This window comes from Ahaetulla prasina, chromosome 1 (genome assembly GCF_028640845.1).
Source record: "Ahaetulla prasina isolate Xishuangbanna chromosome 1, ASM2864084v1, whole genome shotgun sequence".
NCBI lineage: Eukaryota > Metazoa > Chordata > Lepidosauria > Squamata > Colubridae > Ahaetulla > Ahaetulla prasina.
The window spans coordinates 364,112,895-364,132,310 of NC_080539.1; the positions used below are offsets into that span (position 1 = coordinate 364,112,895).

General features: G+C 45.4%; 1 protein-coding gene across 1 annotated transcript in view; it reads right to left on the reverse strand.

Annotated features, from left to right (window-relative positions):
* Nucleotides 1-19,416, reverse strand: part of MYO1F (myosin IF) — a 102,981-nt gene that overhangs the window by 41,782 nt on the left and 41,783 nt on the right. Inside the window, exons 3-9 of the mRNA XM_058163415.1 lie at nucleotides 18,794-18,883; nucleotides 17,327-17,421; nucleotides 8,432-8,519; nucleotides 6,608-6,697; nucleotides 4,254-4,385; nucleotides 2,468-2,612; nucleotides 341-463 (exon numbers count right to left, since the gene is read on the reverse strand). Of these exons, the coding sequence (XP_058019398.1) occupies nucleotides 341-463; nucleotides 2,468-2,612; nucleotides 4,254-4,385; nucleotides 6,608-6,697; nucleotides 8,432-8,519; nucleotides 17,327-17,421; nucleotides 18,794-18,883 (763 nt within the window). The remainder of the gene's footprint in view (nucleotides 1-340; nucleotides 464-2,467; nucleotides 2,613-4,253; nucleotides 4,386-6,607; nucleotides 6,698-8,431; nucleotides 8,520-17,326; nucleotides 17,422-18,793; nucleotides 18,884-19,416) is intronic.

Here is a 19,416-nt window from a genome sequence, read left to right on the forward strand (position 1 = left end):
CTGGTAAACCTCAATTTACGACCAATCCTGGTTGTCTTTCTTCTCGGGAAGAAAGGCTAACACATCAGTCAGAAGTTCTACATCATTTTTTCTCCAAAATTTTACTTTACTAAAAGTATTACTTGTAGTCTTCACTTAACAACCATTCACTTAGTTAACGTGAAGTTTTCCCTAAATAGTTTTTTCTTTTCCTGGTCTTAAAACATGTTTTTGCAACCATTAGCACATATTTTTTTCCAAGCTCATCTTTATGGCTCTTCACATTACCACCGACCATGTCAGAATTAATATTCACAGATTAATGAATTTATTCATCCTCCTTAACTGGTAGTTTACTCACAGTCTGAATTCTCCACTTGAGCGTAGTTCCCTTTCTCCTCAAAACTGATATTCCCTAGATGGAGAATACCAGCTACAATCTGTAGGACAAGTTGCTTATCTTGGCTTTGTGGTGGTGCTACATCTTCATAGTGGGTGTCAGTCTGCTGCATGAATGGATTGGAGGGTTTGAAATGGCTAATGTTGCAGCTGCGGTCTGGCTTCTGGTCCTTGGTCGTGCTTCATGATCAGTGTGGGTTTGGGTCTGCTTCTGGGAGCAATGTGTGATTGCAGCTGTTTCTTCCTTTTAACTGCTAGTGGGGGTTCTTTTGGATTAGCTTGGTAATCTTATTTCTTTGGAATCCATTGGATGTTAGTATGTTAGTGAGAGTGTCTAGTTCAGGTTTTAGGTGTTGTTCATCAGCTAAGCATTTTGTTCTGGAGATGAGTGTCTTGGCGACGTTTCGACGAAGTCTCATTCGTCATCTTCAGGCTTCAACCGTGCTTCTGGGAGCAATGTGTGATTGCAGCTGTTTCTTCCTTTTTAACTGCTAGTGAGGGTTTGAACTGATTGGGTGGGAGCTTGGCTGTGCTCTGATTGGCTGGGGGTGTGTCCTGTTTGGGTGGGGGCTTGGTTGTGCTCAAATTAGTCTGAGTTGCAGGGGGATCTGAGCTGGTGAGCTGCATAGCTGTTGTTTGGCTTTGTGGTGGTGCTACATCTTCATAGTGGGTGTCAGTCTGCTGCATGAATGGATTGGAGGGGTTTGAAATGGCTAATGTTGCAGCTGCGGTCTGGCTTCTGGTCCTTGGTCGTGCTTTATGATCAGTGTGGGTTTGGGTCTGCTTCTGGGAGCAATGTGTGATTGCAGCTGTTTCTTCCTTTTTAACTGCTAGTGGGGGTTTGAACTGATTGGGTGGGAGCTTGGCTGTGCTCTGATTGGATGTGGGTTTTTTTGTGCTCTGATTGGCTGGGGGTGTGTCCTGTTTGGGTGGGGGCTTGGTTGTGCTCAAATTAGTCTGAGTTGCAGGGGGATCTGAGCTGGTGAGCTGCATAGCTGTTGTTTGGCTTTGTGGTCGTGCTACATCTTCATAGTGGGTGTCAGTCTGCTGCATGAATGGATTGGAGGGGTTTGAAATGGCTAATGTTGCAGCTGCGGTCTGGCTTCTGGTCCTTGGTCGTGCTTCATGATCAGTGTGGGTTTGGGTCTGCTTCTGGGAGCAATGTGTGATTGCAGCTGTTTCTTCCTTTTAACTGCTAGTGGGGTTTGAACTGATTGGGTGGGAGCTTGGCTGTGCTCTGATTGGATGTGGGGTTTTTGTGCTCTGATTGGATGGGGTTTTCTGTAGACTAAGACATCCAGGAAGGAAGAGAGAGAGAGAGAGAGAGAGAGAGAGAGAGAGAGAGAGAGAGAGAGAGAGAGAGAGAGAGAGAAAGAAGGAAGGAAGGAAGGAAGGAAGGAAGGAAGGAAGGAAGGAAGGAAGGAAGGAAGGAAGGAAGGAAGGAAAGAAAGAAAGGAAGGAAGGAAGGAAGGAAGGAAGGAAAAGAAAGAAAAAAAAAAAAAAGAAAGAAAGGAAGGAAGGAAGGAAGGAAGGAAGGAAGGAAGGAAGGAGAGGGAGGGAGGGAAGGAGAAAGGAAGGAAAGGAAGGAAAGAAGGAAGGAAAAGAAAAACATGGAACAGAGGGAAGGGAAGAGAGGGAAAAGAAAGAAAGAAAGAAAGAAAAAAGAAAGAAAGGAAGAAAGGAAGGAGAGGAGGGAGGAAGGAGGAAGGAAGGAAGGAAAGAAAGAAAGAAAGGAAGGAAGGAAGGAAGGAAGGAAAGAAAGAAAGAGGAGAGGGAGGGAGGGAGGGAGGGAGGGAAGGAGGAAGGAAGGAAGAGAAGGAAGGAAGAAAAAGAAAAACATGGAACAGAGGGAATGGAAGAGAGAGGAAAAAAGAATAAGAAAAAGAAAAAAGAAGGAAAGAAGGGAGGGAGGGAAGGAAGGAAGGAAAGAAAGAAAGAAAGAAAGAAAGAGAGAAAGAAAGAAAGATTATTTATGGTTTTCAGGTACAACGTTTAACACAACTGAAAATATTAAATTTATTGGGCTAATAGACTCTGGGCAGCATTCAAAACATGAAAAAACCCCTAATGATGAGTCTCGTAAAAGAACGGTCCCTTACCATGGTCTCATGGAATTCACTCCGATCATCTGTGTCATCCACTTTGTAGGTTTCTGACTGGCTTAAATAATAATAATAATCTGGGCTCATAATGCCCAGGTTGTGTTTTTGATCTTGGGAAGCACCCTCAATAAGCTAGAGAAAGAAGTAGATAAAGACATGAGACTGATAGATTACCATGTTAAATTCTTTAGGATTCGGTCAACAACATTTCTTAAAGACCGCAGTCTCTCCAAGGTCATTTCATGGGCTCCAAATCGTAGAGAGGCAATTACTGGGTTCAGAAACAAACATGAGTGGGAAAAGAAAAGCCTATCTTTTCCTCCCTCCCTCCCTCCCTCCCTCCCTCCCTCCCTCCCTCCCTCCCTCCCTCTTTTCATGAATGCACAAATAGTTCTCATTGGAAGTTCAAACTCAACTTACACAGAACATTTTGGAAACTGAGCAGAGGGTCATCTCAAACAATCTAAAAAAATTGCATAGTGTGTATTGAACCACAACCAGGGGTGAGATTCAGCCGGTTCGGGTGAACCGGATGTTAATTTTACATCTGGTTCACCGAACTGGTAGTGGCAAGGACTGGCTGGCCCCACCCACTGCACCCCTCCCTTCCCAGGAGTCTCCACAGGGCCCATCTTGGATGCCAGGTAAGTGCAGGGCCTGCGCAGAAGCTCTGGGAGGGCAAAAAACGGGCCTCCCGGAAGTTCTGGAAGTCTGAAAACAGGCCCGTTTTCGGCCTCCGGAGAGTCTCCGGTGCCCAAGGGAGGCTGTTTTCGCCTCGAGGAAAGCCTCTGGAGCCTGGGTAAGACAAAAACGCCCCCCTGCCATGGTGTAAGAAGCCGAGTAGGCCACACCCACCACGGCCATGCCCACCCAGCAACCAGGCAGAGAACCAGTTGGTAAAATTTTTGAATCCCACCTCTGCCCACAACCCTGTTTCAGCAATTCAAGGGATGCTACTCAGGACAACTTTTTAATCTACTGGTAAACCTCAATTTACGACCAATCCTGGTTGTGTTTCTTCTCGGGAAGAAAGGCTAACACATCAGTCAGAAGTTCTACATCATTTTTTCTCCAAAATTTTACTTTACAATGTATAAAAAAGAAAAAAAAGGACAAAGCAATGAAATATGTAAAAAATATACCACGAACAATCTTTAAAATAAATAAATAAACCATCCTCAAATTTACTGCTGGTTGTAAATCAGTAGTAGCAACACAGGTCACACACAGGTGGGTTAGCACAAGCATTTCTTGTCAATGGCCACATATATATATATATATATATATATATATATATATATATATATATATATATATATATATATATATATATATATATATATATATATATATATATATTTTTCCAATTACCTGGTAATAGATGTGGAAATTCCTTTCACTCTCATTTTGACTCACCACCCGGGATTTTTCCAATTACCTGGTAATAGATGTGGAAATTCCTTTCACTCTCATTTTGACTCACCACCCGGGATTTTTCCAATTACCTGGTAATAGATGTGGAAATTCCTTTCACTCTCATTTTGACTCACCACCCGGGATTTTTCCAATTACCTGGTAATAGATGTGGAAATTCCTTTCACTCTCATTTTGACTCACCACCCGGGATTTTTCCAATTACCTGGTAATAGATGTGGAAATTCCTTTCACTCTCATTTTGACTCACCACCCGGGATTTTTCCAATTACCTGGTAATAGATGTGGAAATTCCTTTCACTCTCATTTTGACTCACCACCCGGGATTTTTCCAATTACCTGGTAATAGATGTGGAAATTCCTTTCACTCTCATTTTGACTCACCACCCGGGATTTTTCCAGCAAGAAATTGGAGATCTTTCCTCCGTCGGGTTCACCCCCGCGACTGAACTGGATCTCAAAGTATTTCCCCTAGTATGAGACAGTGGAAGTTGCAAATCCAATGGTGCAGATACTTCAGCATCTTATGACCTACTGACCACCAGGGGGCAGCAGGATGTAGGTTCAAAGTTAAGGTTTTCCTTGCTTTACCTGCTCTTTGTCTAGACAGTGTTTCTTAACCTTGGCAACATGCTGGCTGGAGAATTCTGGGAGTTGAAGTCCAGACATCTTAAAATTGTAATGGCTGAAAAACACTGATCTAAGAGATTGCAAATCTGAAACGTGAGGATCTAGAAATAGACACCCCAAGATTTTTTTAACACAATAACAAAGTTGGAAGGGAGCTTAGAGGTCCTCTAATCCAACCCCCTGCTCAGATAGGAAACCCTATATTTATATATTTGTTAATGAGATGTTGGGGTGACGTATTTCTAGCTCCCCATTGTTGTATCTAAAGTTTTATGGTGAATATATTTTTACAATATAGTTTTTCCCAGTTGCAATGTATGGCTGTGAAAGTTGGACCATAAGGAAGGCTGAGCGCCAAAGAATTGAGGCCTTTGAACTATGGTGCTAGAGAAGACTCCAAGGTGATCAAACCAGTCAGTTCTAGAGGAGATCAACCCTGACTGCTCTTTAGAAGGCCAGATCCTGAAGATGAAACTCAAATACTTTGGCCACCTAATGAGAAGGAAGGATTCACTGGAGAAGAGCCTAATGCTGGGAAAGATTGAGGGCAAAGGAAGAAGGGGACAGCAGAGAACGAGGTGGCTGGATGGAGTCACTGAAACAGTGGGTGTGAGCTTAAATGGACTCGGGAGGATGGTAGAGGACAGGAAGGCCTGGAGGAACGTTGTCCAAGGAGTTGCGATGGGTTGGACACGACTTCACAACTAACAACAATTTTTACAATGACTATGACAATGATCTATCACTATTGTTGTATGTACACTGAGAGCTTAAGCACCGGAGACAAATTCCTTGTGTGTCTAATCACACTTGGCCAATAAAGAATTCTATTCTATTCTATTCTATTCTATTCTATTCTATTCTATTCTATTCTATTCTATTCTATTCTATTCTATTCTATTCTAGCCTAGCCTAGCCTAGCCTAGCCTAGCCTTGCCTTGCCTAGTCTATTCTATTCTATTCTATTCTATTCTATTCTATTCTATTCTATTCTATTCTATTCTATTCTATTCTATTCTATCCTATCCTATCCTAGTCTAGTCTAGTCTAGTCTAGTCTAGCCTAGCCTAGCCTTGTCTAGTCTAATCTAATCTAGTCTAGTCTAGTCTAGTCTAGTCTAGTCTTCTCAATATGTACAGGTAGTCCCCAAGGTATGACCATAACAGAGCTTGCCCATTTTGGTCCTAACTCATGACAGTTGTAAAATGGGTCAGTCACATGATTGATCTAATTACGTTTTGGGGGGGGTGTTTGTTAAGCAACCCAATGGTTCATTAGGGGTGCAGTTTTGCCAAAAAACCTGAAGTCAGTGCTGGTTTGGGGCAAAACCACATACAACGTGGTCATGCAACTACGGAGCACTGCAAACAGCTATAAACATGGCCAGTTGCTGAGCATCTGAAGTGTGGTCATGTGAGCGTAGGGGGAGGCTGACCATCAAAATTTGAATCTGGGTTGTAAGTACCCCTGAGGTAGGTCTGTCAGAACTTCGACAGCTGTAAATTGAAGACTACTTGTAGATGAGAGACATGCATCATTATCTTAAAGTTGCCAAGGTTGAGAAACACTGCTATAATGCATTTTTTCGCTGCACCAGCAGTCCACATTGCTCCCCATACAACAACCTGCTGTTTCCCTAAATGTCAGGGTTCCAAGGAACACCCCCAATGAAATAAAGCTCTGAGGCTTGAGATTCCTCAAAGTTCCAATGTATTAGAGATGTCATGTTGGCACAGCTGGGAAAACCCAAAACTGAAAGCTTCCAGGTTTTCCACTCCCAGTTGACAAGTCACAGCCCTGCCCCACACCCACAAGTTCATCACATTGTCCAATCAACTCTTCACACTCAATTGGATACAATCTTCAGGGAGTCTACATCAGAACACAGGCAAAAGTCCTTGAATACGGAATGTTGTTATGACTAACTTTCTACCGCTCCAACAACAACCCCCTCCCAACTTCCCCAGCTAAAATATGTGGCAGTTAAGAAGCAAAAAGAAAATTGCCTTCCAAAACTGACACTATATTGATAGTAGGAACGTCTCTTGTACCCAAAGACTTACGAATCGACTGGAGTTATTATTTCTCACGGTCTTGGCGTTGCCGAAGGCTTCAAGTAATGGATTGGACTGGAGAATGATGTCTTTGACATGCTAAAAAAAAAAAAAAAGGAAAGAAAAGGTTGTTTGGAGGCCAGACAGAGCCAACTAGAATAGAATCATGGTTAGCTAAAAGGAGTTGGCCTCAGTAATTGGTGCTACAATAGCGATAGCAATGGCACTTAGATTTATATACTGCTTCACAGTGCTCTCTAAGCGGTTTATAGTGTCAGCATATTGTCCCCAACAAACTGGGTCCATATTTTATCCACCTCGGAAGGATGGAGGGCTAAGTCAACCTTGTAACTGTAATGGTGCAACTGAAACTCTGCCCATTGTTTAAATGTGTGACAAACTATGCTTTGGTTGCATTGCTACGGTTGATGCAGGGGTGAAATCCAGCAGGTTCTGACAGGTTCTGGAGAACCGGTAATGGAAATTTTGAGCAGTTCGGAGAACCGATAGCAGAAATTTTGAGTAATTTGCAGAACCGGCAAATACCACCTCTGGCTGTCCCCAGAGTGGGATGGGAATGGAGATTTTGCAATATCCTTCCCCCAGGGGTGGGGAGGGAATGGGGATTTTGCAGTATCCTTTCCCTGTCACGCCCACCAAACCATGCACACTAAGCCACACCACGCCCACCAAGCCACACCCACAGAACCGGTAGTAAAAAAAAATTGGATTTCACCACTGGGTTGATGTCTTTTTAATGGTACAGCTGGTCCTCGATTGATGACCACTGGCGTAATGACCATTCAAAATGACAACATTTGAAAAAATTGACTTACAATCTGTCTATGAAGTTTATGATTGCTACACCCCTGTTAAATATCTATGGAGATTCTCAGTCATCCAGCTCATGGTTATGGCAGAGGTTCTTTTTTCACTGGGCTTTCTGGTTTTTCTTTGAAGATGTTTCGCTTCTCACCCAGGAATCCTCTTCAGCTCTGACTGGATGGTGGGGAATGGAAGGATTTATACTCCTTGCAGACAGCTGATCATTTGCATTCTTTTTAGAGAGTTGTTTGAGGCCACCTGGAAGTTTATCTGTGTCTTCAGGGTCAGCTGAGTGGTGCAAATGGGTGTGGAGCCTTCTTGGGACTGTTGAAAGGACCACCCCCACCCCCACACAGGTAGTCCTGCAAAGATGGAGGGACTCATTATCCTAAGACGCTTGTCCAGGTCACCCTTCAGTCGTCTAGTCTTTTCCTCTTGAATTCTTACATTTCTAGGATTAGAGTTATAAATGTCCAATGGCTCGCCCTATACCAGCCTGATGTCTTTCCAATATATTGGTACGACGACTCCCAGAATTCCTGGCTAGTCACCCAGTGGTGGGATTCAATTTTTTTTACTACTGGTTGGTGGGTGTGGCATGGCCTGGTGGGCATGGCTTGGTGGGTGTGGCAGGGAAGGATACTGTAAAATCTCCATTCTCATCCCACTCCAGGGGAAGGATACTGCAAAATCCCCATTTCCTCCTGATCAGCTGGGACTCGTGAGGCAGAGAATAGATGGGGGCGGGGCCAGTCAGAGGTGGTATTTACCGGTTCTCTGAACTAATCAAAATTTGCGCTACCAGCTCTCCAGAACTGGTCAGAACCTGCTGAAATGCCACCTCTGGAATCATCATTTGTACATGCATGACTTTTGAAATAAAAGAATCGGATTTTGTTCCGCCTCCAAAATGAAGTGAAAGAGAAAAGTAAAAAACCAAAACCAAACCAAACCAGAATTGGAAGAAGGAAGAGAAGACAATGCAAGCCTGTTGCTCTTCACACTTACCTGCACCTTTTCACCTCCTCCCGACACCTTGGAAATGTATCCCATGATGTATTTCGCCGCCACTGTTTTCCCAGCACCACTTTCACCACTAAAAATACACAGACATGCTATAAAATGGGTAAAATAGGATCTATTTAGAAAGCAGAGAGGATAGGCATGTAAAGACGCTTCTTCCAAGCAAAACATCTTCAAAAGAATATAATATAATATAACAACAGAGTTGGAAGGGACCTTGGAGGCCTTCTAGTCCAACCCCCTGCTCAGGCAGGAAACTCTACACTATCTCAGTCAGATGGTTATCCAACATTTTAAAAAACAAGAATGTCCAGTTGCCTCCTGAAAAAGCACCTTTGGGACAACCATGACCTGGATGACTGAGAATCTCTACAGACGTTTAGCTATACAATTTGGGATGAACACCCTTCGAATGGTGTGGGAGTAGGAATGGATTTCCAGAGGGGGGAAAAAATGGCAGGCTACAGGAACCAGAAGCACTACTCAAGTGACCCTGAGGACACAGATAAACCTCCAAGGGCTTCAACAACCCTCTAAAAGGATGCAAATGACCAGCCGTCTGAAAGGAATAGAAATCCTTCCATTCCCTACTATCCTGTCAGAGCTGAAAAAGCTTCTTGGATGAGAAGCAAAACTTAATTCAAAGAAAAACCAGAAAGTCCAGTTGCCTCCTGAAAAAGCATCTTTGGATTAAATTTAAATAGTTCCTGATGCTTTAAGTTTAAGCCTTGATTCAGATGGCTTTACCATGAAGCAGAGCAAAACAGCTGCTTTAGGTAATGGACCCCCTCAACCCTAACCCCACCGCTTGTCAAGTTTTCCTTGCTGCCCATCTGGATTCTGTTTTACCCAGAGGGTACCAGAAGTGATGTATTGAAAAAGCGATGGAGCCCAGCTGGTTGGCTGAATGGTAAGGGAAGTGTGAGGACGAAGGATGTGTAGGAAGTTAAAACCCACCCCTCTCCTAGAAAATGAGATATTTCAGAAAATATTAAAAGGGCAGAATATTTCCCCTAAAAGGGAGGCACAAACTCAGCGCCCCGCCACCTTGTCAATGGACCATTAAGGCCTGGGCCAGTCTATTCTACATTACAAAGATCTATCTCCTTCAGGCAGAGCCATTTTTTAAAAAAAATTTACATTTATATCCCGCCCTTCTCCGAAGACTCAGGGCGGCTTACAGTGTATAAGGCAATAGTCTCATTCTATTTGTATATATTTTTTTTTACAAAGTCAACTTATTGACCCCCCAACAATCTGGGTCCTCATTTTACCTACCTTATAAAGGATGGAAGGCTGAGTCAACCTCGGGCCGGGCTTGAACCTGCAGTAATTGCAGGCTGCTGTGTTCTAATAACAGGCTTCTAACAGCCTGAGCTATTACGGCTATTATTATTTAATTGCCCTTCATTGCATCACCGAACAAGATTCAACCAAACTTAACACAGAGACAACCTAAACAGCTAGCCATGACCTCTGACAGCAACCAATCAGGATACTCTTTCTGTGCCCCAGGAAGTTCAAAGCCAGAGAGGGTATAAAACCCAGGGACTCTCAGCATCTCTTCCCCCTTTTTTTACCACCCAAGATCTCCAAGGCATGATCGTGTTCCTCAATAAACTTTCTTTCCAAGCAACCTCCATGTTTCCGATATCTTTTTCCCCACTTGGAGCTGAAACCAGGAGGACATTTCTTCCAGCGGATGCAGATGGGTGCAGGAGAAGTTTGCACTGAAGATGCCAGTAGAGAGAATATACTTTGCTCTTGAATTTCAGAGAAATGCTTCCCTTCTGGCCTCTTTATTACTAAAAACAATGCAAGGCTTATTTACAGAATTTTGCAGCCTGCACAGAGGCAGAGATTGCCTCATATCCTGCAATCCATCTTTTGCAATGATCGCATCATGATTGCAGTGGAGAAGGTTAACTAAAAGAAGAAGACAAGAATTTGCACCCAGTACTAAGGACAGCTTTTCTTTCTCTGCCTAAGATCCGAAGCATTAGAAAGTTTATTTATTTACCCATTAATTAAGTCATTTTTGTGGGTGAAAAGGTTCAGCATGTTCTCTTTTTGCATTTCCATCCATAAAGGTCATTTGGCATGTAATGAAACTACAGAATTTTGAATGGAGGGGGTGTTGGAAGAAAACATCCATCTGGGTTCTGTTCCAAGTGGGGATAAAGACACTGGAAACACGGAGACTGCTTGGAAAGATGGTTTAATGGTGGACAAGTTCACATGGCTTGAGTTCCTGTACAGAAAAGAAGGGCGAGGTGCTGTGCGCGCCCTGGCTTTATGCTCTCTCTAAGCTTTGAACTTCCCGGGGCACAGGAAGAGTATCCGATTGGTTGTCAGAGTCCCAGGGGGTGGGGGTCTTAGCTAGCCTTGCTGGCTGATATAATCTTCCCAGGTGCCATGTGGTGAGTTTCTGTTGCTAGATGGGTCCTATTGTGTTGCAGATGATGGCCCATTGACAAAGGTGGGGGGAATGAGTGAGCTTGGCTGAGGCCTTAATGGCCCATTGACAAAGGTGTGAGAATGAGTTTCTGCCTCTGGCCCATTGACAAAGGTGGGGGGAGGCAGGAAGCTGTAGGGAGCTGCTTTGTCCTTAAAACATGTTTCTCCATTTCTCTCATCCAGGGAAATATAACATTCTGCCTTTTTTAATATTTTCTAAAATATTTCATTCCTCTAGGGGAGGGGTGGGTCCTAAGTTCCTACAGGGGAAAACCCATATCAATGACTTTCACGGTGCTTCCACTTGGTATTTTAATTTAATCTTTTAATAGTCACTGTGGTTTTTTTAATTAGATATATTTATAACCTAGAGAAGTCTCACAAAATTACAAGATATCTCTGCAATATTCTTCATGAAAAAAAGAAGGGAAAACGCTCCTTGCTCTCTACCGTATAAAGTAAGTTGATTTCACAAAAAGGCACAAATTCCTGCAGGATTTTTTTTTCCTTTTCTGAAGGATGTTCCATTGATTTTTTTTCTAGTGTTGAGTACTTTTGCTGCTACTAATAAACTTCAGCTGGAGATCCTTGAAGCAGCAACCCTTGTAGACAGAGGATGTGGGAGCTGACTTGGAAGTAGCAGAAAGCAGACACTGAATTCTGCTAATTCTTGTCTATGGAGATTCTCAGTCATCCAGGTCATGGTTGTCCCAAAAGTGCTTCTTCAAGAGGCAATTGGACCTTCTGGTTTTTCCTTGAAGACAGTTCGCTTCTGACCCAGAAAGCTTCTTCAGCTCTGACTGAAGGATTTATACTCTTTGCAGACAGCTGGTCATTTGCATTCTTTTTAGAGAGTTGTTGAGGCCACCTGGAGGTTTATCTGTGTCTTCAGGGTCAGCTGAGTGGTGCAAATGGGTGTGGAGCCTTCTTGGAACTGTTGAAAGGACTGGAGATAGATAATGTGATATCTCTCCCCTTCTATTGAGAGAGGGCTGCTCAATTTTGACATAGATGGCCTCTTTGTCAAAAGATGTCAAAGTTGAGCAGCCCTCTTTCAACAGAGGGGGAGGGATACCTTTCGGCAGTTCCAAGAAGGCCCCACACCCATTTGCACCACCCAGCTGACCCTGAAGACACAGATAAACCTCCAGGTGGCCTTAATGACCTGCAAATGACCAGCTGTCTGCAGAGTATTAATCCTTCCATTCCCCACCATCCAGTCAGAGCTGAAGAAGCTTCTTGGATGAGAAGCAAAACCAGAAAGTCCAGTTGCTTCTTGAAAAAGCACCTTTGGATCTCCTAGTTCTTTTTCCATGGTGAAGTAAAATTGAGGGGGAAGGATGGAAAAATAAAAAATGTGATCTCTTTTTGATCAAAAAGCGTTGCCCAACACTGTACTTGCAACCACAATTGGGGACCAGAATTTCTGTTGCTAAGCAAGGTGGTTGTTAAGTGAGTCATGTCCTATTTTATAACCTTTTTTTGCCACAGTTGTGAGGAAAATGGCCGCAGTTGTTAAGTGAATCATGTGGTTTGTTAAGCAAATCTGGCTTCCTCCGTTGACTTTGGTTGTTGGAAGGTGACTGGGAAGGTGACAAATGATCACATGATCCCAGGAGAGGGCAACCATCATAAATACATGCCAGTTATCAAACGTCCAAATTTTGATCATGTGATCCTGGGGTAGCTGTGACAGTCATAAGTTCAAGGTTTACTCATAAATGATTTTTTCAGTGCCATTGTAACTTTGAACAGTCACTAAACAAGTAGTTGTAAGTTGAGGACTACCAGTTTACTCCTCCCAGACTCATTTCTGGTGAGATGGACAGCTGTATAAATTTAATAATTAATAATTAAGCAAAAAGGGGTTCCTTTGGCATCCTGAGCTGCTGGTCAAGCAGACCGACATTCTTGTTTATAGATTTACAAGGTTCAGGATCTTCCTACTTTAAGTGCAAAGATGGGGTAGTTCAGGAGCATCTGCAGAGTGGAGTTCAAGAAAACCTGGCATAGGGGCTTCAATTGCACAGTTCTGGCTGCCATCTTGACTTTTTTGACCCCCTCTGCCACAGATGCATCTGTTCCCCAGTTCAGGTCTTGCTGGACACAGCATCCATCATCCTAGTTACTGGTCCCTGCAATCCGAAGTTTGTCGGGGACGTTGGTGATCTCTGAGTATTTAGTAGGTATTGTTTATATCTCTATTTATAGAGATAAACACTATGAGACAATCCAAACACCCAAAAGGAAACAGAGATCAAAACACTCAGCAATCAACACCCACATGAGCAGAGATTAACATCAAGATTAAGATGAGACCAACAATCAAGAAGAAACAATATCCCAATCAAGGAGCTACCAGTGCAGATAAACAAGCTAACTGTAAATAACAGTCTAATCAAGGAACCACCAAGAAGACTCCCACCAACACTGACAGGGCGAGCCATCAGTGTATAAAAATAAGAGCAAACCCTATTGCCTTCTAGCACTGATGATGTTACCTGGTTTGGTAATGAAATGTCTTCAAGAAAACCATCAACAGCACTAAGAACCCCACTTGAACTCAGCCATGAGCTACACATATTCTCTTCTATCAATGGTAGCGCAGGGGGTCGGATGTGTCATCTGGAGGGTTCGGCCCGCTGAGGGAGGAGTTGAGGCGAGGCTGGCCCTCTTTTAGACCCCCTTTTTCTGACATCAAGGCCCAGATTGACTGTAACACCAAGGCCGTACGGACTGACTTGGAGGAGAATGGCTTGTCACCTGGACCTGGGAAAGTGGGGCCGTTTGGGTTTGGGGGTAGAATAACGGCCCCACGGAATCCTGGAAGTCCATGGTCCATCTCGCCAGCCAGGAAGTCTAGTCTTGCTGCAATGACATTTTGCCATCTTGACCGGCTTGGATGGACTGCTGACTGTACTGTATTTTTATTGATGCGAAGATTTTCAACTGCGGACCTTCTTGCCCTGCGAGATTCCCTCTCGCAGGTCTGGCCTCCACACTATCGAGGGCACATCTCGAGGACGGGTTTTGGAACCCCGAGAGTTGGCATGCAAATCTAGGAGGCTTAGGGATTTTAATGAATGTTTTAATCGTTTTTTACCAGGGAGTTTTAAGGGAATTTTAAGGGGGGGAGGGAAACTGACGGGTTTGGTTCTGGGGGGTGGATGGGCCCGTCAGGGAAGGGGCTAGGTCCACCATGTGTTCGCGGCGGTAACTTAATAGGTCCTGGGGTTATGGCGAGGGGTGTCGTTCCAGTTTGTCAGGGTCGAGCTATTACTACGGTAAGTGGGAGAGGCAGATATGACGGAAGGGGGGGGCCACATCAGGTTTCGGGGGCTCGCCCTCGCTGTTTACGAGCGATTGCGTGCTCCGGCCCCCCAGAAATTTCCCGTGACCCGAGTGGCCAGGATAATCGGGACCTGGGCCTCCGCTGATGTTATGTAATGCCAGGTCCATGTTAATAAAGCCCCTGATTTCAGATCTTATTCAGGAAGGGACCGCGGACGTTATGGGCGCACGGAGACCTGGTTGGGCACCAAGGGGTTCCCTAGTGGAGATGTGCCCACCAGGCTTCCGAGCATTCCATCAGCCGAGGGCCCAGGGTAGGGGTGGAGGGGTGGCGGTTATCATCAAGGAGAGTCTGGAGCCGAGGGAGACCACTGTGCCTCAGATAGCTGGGTGTGAATCCCTCTTCGTGAAGTGGGGTCGTAGAACTCAGGTGGGCTTGTTGATCACGTACCTGGCTCCTTGCTGCGTGACTACAGCCCTGCCTGAGCTGCTGGAGTTGCTGGCTGGGTTGGCAGTTGAGACCCCCAGACTGCTGGTCATGGGGGATTTCAATTTGCCATCAGCCGGCGTAGCATCCTCGACAGCTCAGGAGTTCATGGCTTCCATGACGGCCATGGACCTGATTCAGTTAATTGACGGCCCTACCCACGTCGGGGGAGGTACCCTAGACCTGATTTTTATCTCTGGCCAGTGGTTTAATGATCTGGTTTTAAATGATTTAGTTGTGGAACCTTTGTCATGGTCAGATCATTTTCTCCTTCGTCTAGACTTTCTGACCGCTACCCACCATCGCAGGGAGACGGAACCAATGCGTTGGTTCCGTCCCAGGCGCCTGATGGACCCGGAGAGGTTCCTGACGGAGCTTGGGCCGTTTCCCGAACACCTGTCCCACGACTCGACTGAAGAGCTAGTTGCGGCCTGGGAACGGGCCGCGGCTGGAGCTTTGGACCGTGTCGTGCCTTTGCGGCCTCTGACCCGCGTCGGTCTCAACCAGCTCCTTGGTTCTCCGAGGAGCTGAGGGAGATGAAGCGCCGGAGAAGACGCCTAGAGAGTGCCTGGAGATCCAGCCGCCTGAGGTTGACCGACACTAGTTAGGTCCTATAGTAGGACCTACCTAGTGGCAATGAGGGCTGCGGCGTTCCCACGCTTCCTCCTCATTGCGCCGGCAGATAACCGCCCGGCCGCCCTGTTTCGGTGACCCGCCGCCTCCAACAGGAGGGGCGGAGGACCCCTACAAGGCGTGCCGAGGAGTTTAACGGTTATCTATACGACAAAATCGCTCAGCTCGGGACGGATTGGATCAAAATTGGGTAGATCCAGGCGAGGGTTCCGAGGCCCGCCTTGTTGAGGTGGTTTGGGATGACTTTGATCCTGTGACTCCCGAGGACATGGACAGGTTGCTGGGCAGGCTGAACGCCACCACATGTTTACTGGATCCGTGCCCCTCCTGGTTAGTACTGGCTACTCAGGAGGTGACACGAGGCTGGCTCCAGGGGATTACAAATGCTTCTCTGCGGGAGGGGGTCTTTCCTGCGGCCTTGGAAGAGGCTGTGGTGAGACCCTCCTCAAGAAGCCTTCCCTGGACCCAGCTGTTTTAGGAACTACCGGCCAGTCTCCAATCTTCGCTTTACGGCGAAGGTTGTAGAGAGTGTGGTGGCATGTCAGCTACCCCAGTACCTGGATGAAGCTGTCTATCTAGACCTGCTCCAGTCCGGCTTCCGCCCGGATACAGTACGGAGACAGCTTTGGTCGCTGGTGGATGATCTCTGGAGGGCCAGGATAGGGGTTATTCCTCTGCCCTGGTCCTATTAGACCTCTCAGCGGCTTTTGATACCATCGACCATGGTATCCTGCTGCGCCGGTTGGAGGGGTTGGGAGTGGAGGCACCGTTTATCGGTGGTTCTCCTCCTACCTCTCTGATCGGACGCAGACGGTGTTGACAGGGGGCAGAGATCGACTCCAAGGTGCCTCATGTGTGGGGTGCCGCAGGGTCGATTCTCTCACCCTCCTGTTCAACATCTATATGAAGCCGCTGGGTGAGATCATCAGTGGCTTTGGGGTGAGATACCAACTGTACGCTGATGACACTCAGCTGTACTTTTCCACCCCGGCCACCCCAGTGAAGCTGTCAAGTGTTGTCCCGGTGTCTGGAAGCCGACGGGTCTGGATGGGGAGGAACAGGCTCAAACTTAATCCCTCCAAGACGGAGTGGCTGTGGATGCCGGCACTCGGTACAGTCAGCTGCAGATGCGGCTGTCTGTCGGGGTGAATCATTGGCCCCGATGGAGAAGGTACGCAACTTGGGCGTGCTCCTGGATGGCGGTTGTCCTTTGAAGACCATTTGGCGACCGTCTCCAGGAGAGCATTTTATCAGGTTCGCCTGATCCGCCAGTTGCGCCCTTCCTGGACCGGGATGCCTTATGCACAGTCACTCATGCCCTTGTTACCTCTCGCCTGGACTACTGCAATGCTCTCTACATGGGGCTCCCTTGAAGAGCACCCGGAGACTTCAGCTAGTTCAGAATGCGGCTCGCGGGTTATTGAGGGAGCGCCTCGAGCTCCCACATAACACCTATCCTGCGCAGACTGCACTGGCTACCTGTTGTTTTCCGGTGCGCTTCAAGGTATTGGTTACCACCTTTAAAGCGCCCATGGCTTAGGACCGGCTATCTACGGGACCGCCTACTGCCGGCTTCTATCTCCCATCGTCCGGTACGCTCCCACAGAGAGGGACTCCTCAGGGTGCCGTCAGCCAAACAGTGTCGACTGGCGGCCCCCAGGGGGAGGGCCTTCTCTGTGGGAGCTCCGACCCTGTGGAACGAACTTCCCCTCGGACTTCGACAATTACCTGACCTTAGGACCTTTCGCCGCGAACTTAAAACTTATTTATTTCATATGGCTGGACTAGCCTGATTTTTATTTTTATTGGATGGGTTTTAAAATTGTGTTATTTTATAGGGGAGTATGTTTTTTAACGTTTTGGGCATTTAAATTAGTTTTTTAAGGGTTGTTTTTAAATTATTGTGTGTATTTATATTTTATCTGCCTGTTCACCGCCCTGAGTCCTTCGGGAGAAGGGCGGTATACAAATTAAAATATTATTATTATTATTATTATTAATACGAAATTTACCTGATGATGACACATTGGTTCTCTCCATCAATGAGCATATTGCGATACATGTTGTCTGTGAGTGCATAGATGTGAGGTGGATTCTCGTACTGAGCCTAGAATATAAATTGGAGGTCTACGGTCAAGACGTAACATTTGCATTCATGGTCTTAGTTTTACTTTCTTGCTATAAAGGGGGCATTATATGTTTACAGTGGAATCCACGATTTTTGCTTTTTGACTCCTTCAAATGGCCTAATAACAAACAAGGGAGAAAATTCCCACCACACCACATGAAGCAAGTAAATTCAATTAAACGTATTACATTGTAATAAATAAACAGATTACATACATGAATTTGTCTGTGATTTCAATAAACTGATTTGATTGATTAATACCTGAATTAATCTGAGCTCATGGATTTAAAGGGACATAAAATTGAAATAAAACCAGCATTTCTGGGGATCATACCAAAAATCAATGTAATATATCATCCTGATTTGCTGGATAATACCTGCAATCTGATGTAATGCAATAGTTCTTCTACATTGCTTGCTTCAATTTGCAAAATCTTAGATCCATGATGGTGAACCTATGGCATGCATGCCACAGGTGGCACGCATAGCCATATCGGGCACGCGAACTCAGCTCCGCCAGCTGGAAGTTGGCAAATGGACCTCTGGAGAGGTGGGGAAGGCTTTTCTGATCAAACGTACTCAATTGATCCTTTCAATATCCCCCATCATTTCCCCCACTTTTAAAATAAGGATAAAAGGATACGAAAATATAATCATCCATGTAACGTTTCTTCAGGTTTTCAACGATGGCATCTTCATGAATTTTGGAGAGCAAGACCATGTCATCCACCCCGCTCTGTTTGACATTGTGGCTTTGCCAATGAAAACGTTCCTTGCTGCCCTTTAAGAGAGAAGAGAGAGGAAAAAAAAGAGATTTTATCCATGAGAAAGTAACTCTGGATTACATTAGTGATCAATCATTTTTTCTTTGCTCAGACTGGAATGGATGGAGTTATAGCCAACATACCTGGTTCTTTTAATCACCATCTTCTTCTAACGGCCCCATAATCCCTTGTGGGGGTGGAGCCTGGGGAGAGAGAAAAATGAGCCTACCAGCTCCACCATGCCATCGCGTGCCAGGAGCAGAGGGGCGGTAGGGGTCACGCGTACATGCATGGAGGCGGGGCGCATAGAATTATGGATGTGGGCATGTGTGCCCATGACCTCCCCCCCCCCAGCTCCTGGCACGTGTTGGCAAAAAGGTTAGCCATCACTGTCTTAGATTAAATCGTTATTTTTACCAGCATTCCTCAAAGATTTTAGTAGAAAGAGTGATATCATTATACAAGCCATTTTACTGGGTGGAATAAAATTTAACTGGATAATAAAATAGACTGTAAGAAATTCAAGGAATGGGATCATTCTGATTCCTTGGCTCTTGTATTTGATTTTTCTTATTGAATTGACTCACCGCTCCTTGATAGAGTTCAATTTCTCGATCTGTAAAGTACGGCATCTGCTTAAAGGGGTTGACAGATATAAGGACTGGTCCAATATAGGTCTGAGCATTCCTTATTAAGGTCCAGGAAGAGAAAAAAAAATGGCCTGTGATTTCTTTAATAATGTTTGGGCTCAAAAACTCAGAGATTTGCAACCACTGTGGCTGACATCTTGTAGGCCAGACAACGTGAACTTAAACAGTGGGAATCTTGATGAAGTAGAGATCCTTTGCATTCATGCCTGAATATAGACTTATATGTGGATATAGATATATGTATACATATAACAATAGCACTTAGACTTATATACCACTTCACAGTGCTTTATAGCCCTCTCTAAGCAGTTTACAGAGTCAGCATATTGCCCCCAACAATGTGGGTACTCAGTTTACCAACCTCGGAAGGATGGAAGGCTGAGTCAACCTTGAGCCTGGTGAGACTCGAATTGCAGGCAGCCAGCAGTCAGCAGAAGTAGCCTGCAGTACTGCATTCTAACCTGTCGTGTCCCACTCCCGCTCTGACGAACGAGTCAAGGAAGTCCGTAACAAACTTGGCAACGAAGCCTCTGCAGCTTGCCAAGTTCCTTCGAGGTTTA